The sequence below is a fragment of the Microtus ochrogaster genome, chromosome 1, assembly GCF_000317375.1.
Source record: "Microtus ochrogaster isolate Prairie Vole_2 chromosome 1, MicOch1.0, whole genome shotgun sequence".
Classification (NCBI taxonomy): Eukaryota; Metazoa; Chordata; class Mammalia; order Rodentia; family Cricetidae; genus Microtus; species Microtus ochrogaster.
In genome coordinates this window covers 52,502,742-52,511,994 of record NC_022009.1, presented here as the reverse complement: position 1 = coordinate 52,511,994, position 9,253 = coordinate 52,502,742, and the positions used below count along the sequence as shown (strand labels likewise).

The following is a 9,253-nucleotide window of genomic DNA, read 5'->3' as shown; positions in this document are numbered from 1 at the left end:
TATTTGAATCATTTAAAATGTTTGTAGTAAGAAACATTTGGAGTACCAAATCTTTTACTATTCTAAAGACTGATTAATGTGTGTCTTATTTTTTTGAACCACTGACTTAGACATCTAAGACACAGCATTTTATTGTGTCTCTAAACATTAGCAAATCACTGAGTTTTGAAAAATTACATACTCTCTTAAGAATGAGGAAGAATTTGTAAGAAACTTGTTTGACCATTCTCCAGCATTGGAAAAAAAAACAAAAACAAAAACAAACATTGCCCTAAATGAATGGTGGTTGTTTTTTTTTCAGACTGTTTGTACTCTTTTGGAGTGTTTGTTGACTCCTGAGAATGTCCCTCCTGACAGCCCCAAGGAAGCCTACGAAGTCTACTTTGTCTTTGCCTGTGTCTGGGCATTTGGAGGCACTCTGCTTCGAGACCAAGTATGCCGAAAGAGTTTCCAGAGATGCGAACTGGTGGGGAAGTTGCTTTTTAAAATGTGGTTTGCATCTTTTAGTTGTTATCACCGTCTCTGGACCTGGTGTGTTCTGAGCTGTGGAGACTGTCCCCTCTGGGGCGTCGCTGCAGTCTTGGTCAATACTGGTGCCATTGTTTTCCAGGGTCATTCTGCTTCAGGTAAAGCCTTCCCCTTGCACAGCAGTTCTGACACAGTCACATAGGCTTCTGATGGCCTACAGGAACAGCTTAAGACATAGCTTGTGCGGATACACACCTCATCCCACCCCAATATACAAGCCATTTAGACTTACCATGTGCCAGAAGCATATGCGTCTCACCTCCACCATCTACTTCCAAGTGCCTTCTTATGTCATCTCTGTCACATTGCTTCAAGACAGCCTCCATGTGCAGAGAAAGCCAAACTTCATCTCTCCTAGAGACAAAGATTTTGTGCCAAGGGCTCCTGGTGGCTGCTGCAGGGTGTGCCTCAGCTGTGCCCTTCTTCAAGGCCCACACCTCCTGGTGCTTCAGCATGTCCCTGGCCACGGTCCTCCAGTACTGTGACTCTAGTTAAAGTTGCACACCACTGGCTAGCCATCCCGCCTTCTCAGCGCTCCTCAGGCATGAGTAGGGAATTCCCCTCAGAAGGCATCGCATCCAAAAGTGACCCACATCCTCCTAGTCCTCACTAGTGATGGACGCAGAGCACAGCTCTATAAATAAGTCGAGCCTCACAAATCATTGTCACCCTGTCAGCTGCCAGATGTCCTTCTCTGATCTCTAAGTGCTCCCATGGGACAGCCGTCAGTGCTGCTTTGAGTGGGAGCCAAGGGCTACTCTCCTCGGCTTCCTCTGAGCCCCCTCTTCCCTGTTGGGCCGAGAGTGGCTGAGGGTGGATGTCCCATTTGCTTCCTTCCATGCTCCAGAACAGTCACTTTGCTTTAACAAGTTTAGCAATCGAGGATGTACCACGAAGCCATTTTCATGATAGAATGTTTAGAGAAAGCAAAATTTGAAGCGAAGTAGAAGTCAGGTGTATTTTGTGCAAGAGAATGGAGTCAGTAATATCTGTGGATTATTAAAAATCACGTTGGCTTGGCTTCAGACCAAAGTTTATAGGGAGATAAAATATCCCATGCTTTGCTATGAAAATAGTTTCAATGAGGGTAAATGCCCGGCAGGAGCATGAACTCTGCTAATTTGGAGGTGGGTAGGGGAGGGACTCTCCTTCAGAGTGCTCACCCCGCCAGTGTTAGTCACAGTCCCCACCACCTGACTGCTCCTGAGTGTGGGCAGCCTGGTAATCAAAAGGACCACCAGAGCCCAAGGACATAGGGACACCAAATGAAGAGGGGGATACAGGAGCTGGGATGCTAGTTGAATACAAGATTGCCAAAGGCAATGAACATGCACAGCACTTCCAGATTTTGCTGAAATTCACTAGGTCAGGTCAATACCATGGGTATAGGAGTTCCTGCTCCTGACCTCTGGGAACATATGAGTTGCTGGTCCAGGTTTCCAAGAATATGCAGTTGATAGACCGACCATCTCAGGATGTAGGATTCATTTTATCAGACCATTGAGTTCATCTGATTCCCTCAGCCAGACCACTGAGGATGTAGGGGATGCTGCCGCTGCATAGGTGCTGTCCCTTCCTCATGAACTACACCCTAGTAATCAAGACAGTGAGAGCTTATGGGTATCACTTTATCAGACAACACCACCGTTATAGAGATGGGGTGCTGCCCCGTGACTTCGCTGGAGGACAACAGTTCATCTCTATGGGGTTTTCAGCCAGACTCGCGGCTCAGTCCTGCTGGAAACCAAGACGAGGCTGTCCACATTTTCCCTGTGGACTTCCAAATCCACGGGGCCTGTGGTGGGCCAAGTTTTAAGAACACCTTTTGTTAGTGACACAGGGCAATGTATTACTTTTTAAAGCAAAGACTTCAAGTAGCGTTTTTCATTATCATTATTTTGTAAACACAAAGATATCAAATAGCAAAAGGGCCTGGAGGCTGGGAACTCAAAAGAAAAGACAGGTCTTCTGTCCATATATGATTTAGTGCTTTAAAAAGCATGCGTTCTTTTTCTGCTGTCCCCATGAGTGGTGCTAACGGTGGAAGCCAACCACAGTGTTACTCTCCACTGTCCAGCAGTACCTGGCACAGCGATTTGCACAGTGGTTCACTGTTAGATTGACTAGCAGGAGAGAAGTGAGGCTCTCCCAGCACCGTCTTGCTTTTTAAGCCACTTTGTACCCCTCGTGGCTGCCTGTCACTCACTACTTCCAATCTGCATGGCAGCATTACAGGTTACAGCTCAGACCTAGCGTTCAACGTAACCTGGTGACTTCCCACCTAGGAGTTGGGTTGGCATTTATGACGCAGCACCCCACAGACCCTGCATGCAGCAGAATTTGTAGGGACTGTATTCTTTCCGGGTCTATTCTAGCAAGTTCTCCTGTTCTCCGTAGCTTTCTGATTATCAAGCCGACTTTAGCCGATGGTGGCATAAAGAAATGAAAGTCGTGAAGTTTCCGTCCCAGGGAACCATCTTTGATTATTATCTGGACCACAAAACTAAAAAGTTCCTGCCTTGGACCGATAAGGTGCCTCCGTTCAGCATGGATGTCGATGCGCCCCTGAAGGTAGGTGTGCAGAGCCTTCAGAGGAGATGGCCTGTCCTTCTCATGGTTGTGCTTTCTGCTCTGTGGACCAAATGTTTCCCCGGGAGAGAAGAGTCAACCATGCGGATGCTCAGAGAGGAGGTCCATATCTCTGCAAACTCTTTGCCCCTAGGTTCAGCATAACCCTGTGGGGGGGGGTCACATGCTTATAATCTCTAGAAACTGCACAAACTCTGTAAAGCCTGAGGCAGGGTTTACTTAATTCAATTATTCTTATTTCTAAGTTATGTAAACTTTTTGGACATCACTTTTCACATAGAACGTTCTTCTTTTGCCACCCCTGACACAAATGATGTGTTTGATCTTTACAGCACCAGCGGTCCACATTCTCCCGTCAGCTGACAAGTCCACATGAATGACTTCATACATGGCCCATCCCCATTTCTCTTAGATTGAGTTATTCTGTGACCAACTTCTTGGTCTGCATTAGTCTCCTTTTTTTAAAAAAAATAACATTTTGAATCATTTTAGAGCTTGCTGTTGGAAACAGTGCTGGATGGATGGCTGAGAGGGGACAATTGTCGTCTCTGTGAGGAAGCAGCTGGTTCCAAAGAGCAGGAACTCAAAGCTGTGGTTTCCTGGGGCTGTCACCAGAGCACACATGAGAGTTACAGGTACAAGGGCAAGGCTAGACCTACAAGTTCACGGTGTAGGGTAGGCCTGTTGACTCCGGTCTTCATCGATATGTTCACACTCATGCACATGCATGTGTTTGTCTGTCTGCTTTGCCTCCTCCACTTTGATTAGTTTACAGGAATTCCCATAGGCAGCAGAAACAATAGAAATCTACTTTCTCACAGCTCCGAAGGCTCCATGGCAAACAGACAGGGAGGGGATGCTGCCCTGAACCTTTGGTCTCCCAGGGTAGCAGCATTGAACCCTTAGTCTGAACTGGCAGTCCCAGCTCTATGTCCTCAGACAGCAGTCTTGGCCAACCGAGTCCAAAGAAGAAGCCCTGGCCTCTGCAGGTGAGGTTAGTGCCCTTTGGGTCCACGGTGTCAGTGGATCAGCAGTGTGGATGTCTACACTGCATTTTAAAGTCCCACAAGTCCCAGACCTTTGGTCATGCTACCCTGTATCTCTCCTGTCTAAGGTGGAAGACCGGAACACTAAAGTCCCCTTTAGAGTTTGTTGTCTGTGGGCTAATGGCCTCTACCAGGCTCTGCCTCTCAAATGTCCTATCACTGTTTTCCAAAACTACCACATGGGACCAAGACTTTAACCCAAGAACATCTGGGGCCCACACATGGCAATGACTGCAAATGGCACCTCTAGCACACTGGAGGCCACCCGGATGGGTGATTCAGGCAGAAAGCTGAGTGTTAGTTAGGAGGCCCCCTGCTGCACACTGCAGTCTGCCATCTGTCCAGCCTACCTCCATTATGGCTGCCCAGCAGTATTTCCTAGCTGATTGAAAACTGGAGACAAAAACCTCTGTCAGAACCTGATCTATCTTATCATTCATATTCAAAAGAGAACAAAAAGAAGCAATTTTAGTCACCAAGTTTTATTGAACTGAAAAATCCATTTTCCTCCTGGAAGGCTGTGCACTGGCTTTACATCCAATGGTACCAGTGTGGTTGTGCTATTAGCAACCTCGTTATATGCTGCAAGGAGAGCCTGCTTGTTTGTCCCACCAGCCCGGCTAGCTTAGCCCCAAAATAACCCCACAGAAACTGTATTCATTAAACACTGCTTGGCCCATTAGCTCTAACTTCTTAAGGTTTTTTTTTTTTAATTTATTTATTATGTATACAGTGTTCTGCCTGCGTGCATACCTGCTCCCCAGAAGAGGGCACCAGATCTTATTATAGATGGTTGTGAGCCACCATGTGGTTGCTGGGAATTGAACTCAGGACCTCTGGCAGAGCAGTCAGTGCTCTTAACCTCTGAGCCATCTCTCCAGCCCCTAGCTCTAACTTCTTATTGGATAACTCTTGCATATTAATTTAACCCATTTCCATTAATCTGTATGTTGCCACATGACAGTGGCTTCCTGGGAAAGATTCTAACAGGTGTCTGTCTGTCTCAGGCGGAGTATCTATGGTGTCTCCTGATTCTGCTTTCTTCTTCCCAGAATTTAATTCTGTCTTCTCCGCCTACCGACGTTCTGCTACTATCAACTAGGCTAAGGCAGTTTCTTTATCTTCATTATTTTAATCAATGAAAGCTCCACACGGACAGAAGGACTTCCTACACCATTTATGCGCTGGAGCAGGACCATGGGAAATTAGAAATACTATTATACTCCCTTTCTGAATAATTTAGACTATGAACTAATTAATTCTTTTTGCATGTATGTGTTCATGTATGTGTGCATGTGTGGAATGTGTGCCTCTGTGTGACTGCACTTGCACATGTGTGCACACGGAGACCAACACTGAGTATCTGCTTAGTCATACTTTCTCCACCTCTGCGTGACTGCACTTGTACATGTGTGCACACGGAGACCAACACAGAGTGTCTGCTTCAGTCACACTTCTCCACCTTATTTTTATGCAAATTGCTGAACCTGTAACTCACTGTTGGCTAAACTGACTGTCCAGGAAGTCCCAGGGGTCTCCCACTTTTGATTTCCCAGTGCTAGGATGATATGCACTTTGGTGCCTGGGTTTGTATGTAGGTACTGGTGATTCCAACTCTGGTTTTCATCCTTATATGGCCCACACTTTACCAGCTGAACCATCTCCCTAGCTGCAGTTAACTTATTCTTTACAGCATCCTGGTCATGAGGCACCATTTTATACCTGGGGAAACAGAGAACCAGATGAGAAATGTTTCCACAAAGGTATTTGTAGTGACCATAGAATGACAAATGATCCTAATTTGTCTAGGTCTGAAGAAATTTCAGAATGTTGAAGTATAGGTGATGGTGCATGCCTTTAATCCCAGCACATAGGAGGTAGAAGCAGATAAATCTCTATTGAGTTTAAGAAGCCATCCTGGTCTACAGAGTGAGTTCAAGGACAGCTAGACCCACAGAGAAACCCTGTCTCAAAAAAGAAAGAAAGAAAGAAAGAAAGAAAGAAAGAAAGAAAGAAAGAAAGAAAGGAAGGAAGGAAGGAAGGAAGGAAGGAAGGAAGGAAGGAAAGAAGAAAGGGAAAAGAAAAAAATAAAAGCACATTAACTTTTAAAACCAAGAGACTTGGCCACACCAAAACAAACAGAGCAGTCTGCCAGTGCAGCTCCCGACTCCATGTTCTGCAGGGCTGTGTTAGGAGTTTGTGCTGAGCTCGGGCTCCACAGAATAGATTCCAGTCCAAGCACCTGCACTCACTCACCGACTGTGACACTCTCCAAGTGACCTGATGGCTTAGGGTTTCTATTGCTGGGAGTAGACTCCATGACCATGGCAATTCTTAGAGAGGAAAACATTTAATTGGGGTGGCTCACTTACAGTTCAGAGGTTCAGTCTGTTATCATCACAGTGGGATATGGCATCGTGCAGGCAGACATGGTGCTGGACAAGTAGGTGAGAGTCCAACATCCTGTGAGCAATGAAAGCCTACTGAGTTACTGGGCAGGATCCTGAGCGTAGAAGACCTCAAAGGCCACCCTCACAATGGCACACTTCCTCCAAGGCCATACCCACTCCGACAAAGCCACTCCCCTTGAGATTGTGAGAGTCGATTGCATTCACTCGTCCACGCCTGAGCTCAGTGTTAGCTTCCTGCTCTCTGAGGAGAATATCTCGCAGGTTTGCTGTGAATCCTGGATTGCTCTGTAAGTGTTCATTCCTGGTGCTCCTATACGAAGGAAAGAGCTGACAGCCACAGAAAAATCCAGTGATGACAACTGTAGGCTGGAAGGGAAACAGCATCTTGGATGTTTAGAAGTCTCACGTTTAATGGCATAGAACCCAACCTGGCCTTCAGGAGGCGTTGGTGTCACCGTGTGAAAGGGAAGTTGGAGAACAATTAGTTATGTCAAGACCGTGACTCAGAATGATCCACAGAATACTTCATTTTGGTCAGTTGGCACCAACCACGTAAGGAGGAACTTTGCCCATTATACATATGTGTGTTTTTAACGTCAAAAATCAACCCTGTAAGGCTTTTTATGTATGTTTGTTGGTCTTGTTTACCACTTTTACATTTGACCACTAAGAAATGCGTCAAAATATCAGCTATCTTTCAATTGCTGTGCAGAATTCAGTCTCTGCATCTACCTTTTGTCTGAATATTTTATTCTAGTCTGTATTTCCCAAGTCTATTCTTTAATATCACTCTGTGTGTGTGTGCGCGTGCACATGCATAGATGCATGCAAGCCTCTGGTAGCTTCTGAAGATTGAATTCACGTTGCCATACTGGCATAGTGTAGACAGAGACTGCTTGGTCATTTCCTGACTGCTCAGAGCAGAAATAAGCACACAGAAACTCTATTAATTACAACATTGTTTGACCAATCACTTAAGTGTATTGTTAACTAGGTCTTATATCTTAAATTAACCCATTTCTATTATTTTACCACGAGGTTCGTAGTTTACCAGTAAGGTTCCCGGGCATCTTTCTCCTTCAGCAGCTACATAGTGTCTTTCTGACTGCCTTCTTTCCTCCTCTATCTGCTTGGAATTCCCCTCTTGTTCTATTCTGCTAAGTCACTAGCCAGAACAGATTTATTCATTAACCAATAAAAGCAACACATATACAGAAGGACTTCCCATACCGTTTCCCCTTTTCTGTTCAAATAAAAAGGAAAGTTTTAACTTTAACATTGTAAAATTACATATAACAAAATAGGTATTGAGCAAAAATTATAGTTACAGTATTTATATCTACTTTATCTTTTATCATAACTAAGGAAAACAATAATTATAACTATTTATTTTTTCAACTCCATCAAAGACTCCAGAAGGATATAATATTACCTAAGTTAACAGGAAGTGCATTGTAAGAAACTTTCAAAACTCTAGAATTGACAGAGACATCTCGCTGCCTGGAAAGTCACCCAAAGTTCTTCTGTACCATTGGGGCATCCATCTTCAGCCCACAGGCCCACAGTATTTGGCAGACTTTTTCATGAAGCAGGAAATTTCAAAGACAGTTCCACCTATATTGCAGTTTGTCAGTCACTTTCTTTTGTGTCCTGTAGAATGTCTGGCGGATTCTTTTATGAAACAGGAACCGTAAAGGACCATCTCACCTTCTTTAGGCCTTTCCTGATGAGTCATTTGGCCAGCAACTCTGAGCCTCATTTTTAACTCATTTTCTTTTGTTCTTGTAGGGCCATTTCAAATTTCTGTGAAACATTATGGTGTCTGAATAAGTAAATACTAATAAATTGCCAAATTTCAAAGTATAAGCATAAAGACTTAATTTTATCAAAATGTTCACATATGCTTTGGATCTGGGCACACTCTACCTGCCTCCAACTGGTATTTCATTGTGCTGAACCCTATTGCTTGGACTGTGCCATTTGTGCCTTGATACTGCTCCATCTCTGTGTGTAGCTCCATTTCCCAATAGTCTCATCAGCTTTGGAAGAAAGTAGACACTTCAGACCATATCTGCTTTATTCTCTCCCATACCTACAACAGGGAAGGAGGAGCTCTGGGAAAGGGACTGGGTGTGTACTTCCCTTGGAATGATGTTATCGGTTGTCTGTGCTCTAACAATTGATAACATTTCCCAACTGCCCCCTGAAAGCTGTGACACCTGCACTACTGGACATGAACTTACACAAAGAGTTCCTTGGGTCTTAATTCAAAACTGAGTGTTGGGTCAGCCTTGAAGCTCGGTAATGCCTCTGCCTCTCTCTAACCCTTCTCCTGTTTTTCTCTCCTAGACAGTTCTGGTACACACATCGGAGACAACTCGTCTTAGGTATTTTACTGAATTGCTACTTGAGAAAGGCAAACCACTAATGCTAGTTGGAAATGCAGGAGTGGGGAAAACGGTCTTTTTGAGCGAGACCCTGGCAAGTCTCTCTGAGGACTACACGGTGTCCCGTGTGCCTTTCAACTACTACACGACATCGGCAGCACTGCAGAGTGAGTGCCCCTTCCCTGGTACACAGATGGGCCCTTGGATGAGACCTACGCAGCTGCTGAAGAGACGGTTGCTCTAAGGTGGTCTGAGACAAAGTATCGCCATCTGAAGAGACGGTTGCTCTAAG

At 44.9% G+C, this 9,253-nt stretch overlaps 1 protein-coding gene across 1 annotated transcript in view; it reads left to right on the top strand.

The window, feature by feature from the left end:
• Dnah11 (dynein axonemal heavy chain 11) overlaps positions 1-9,253 on the top strand; it is a 331,250-nt gene that overhangs the window by 176,090 nt on the left and 145,907 nt on the right. The window contains exons 44-46 of the mRNA XM_026781665.1: positions 302-433; positions 2,926-3,099; positions 8,924-9,128. Of these exons, the coding sequence (XP_026637466.1) occupies positions 302-433; positions 2,926-3,099; positions 8,924-9,128 (511 nt within the window). The remainder of the gene's footprint in view (positions 1-301; positions 434-2,925; positions 3,100-8,923; positions 9,129-9,253) is intronic.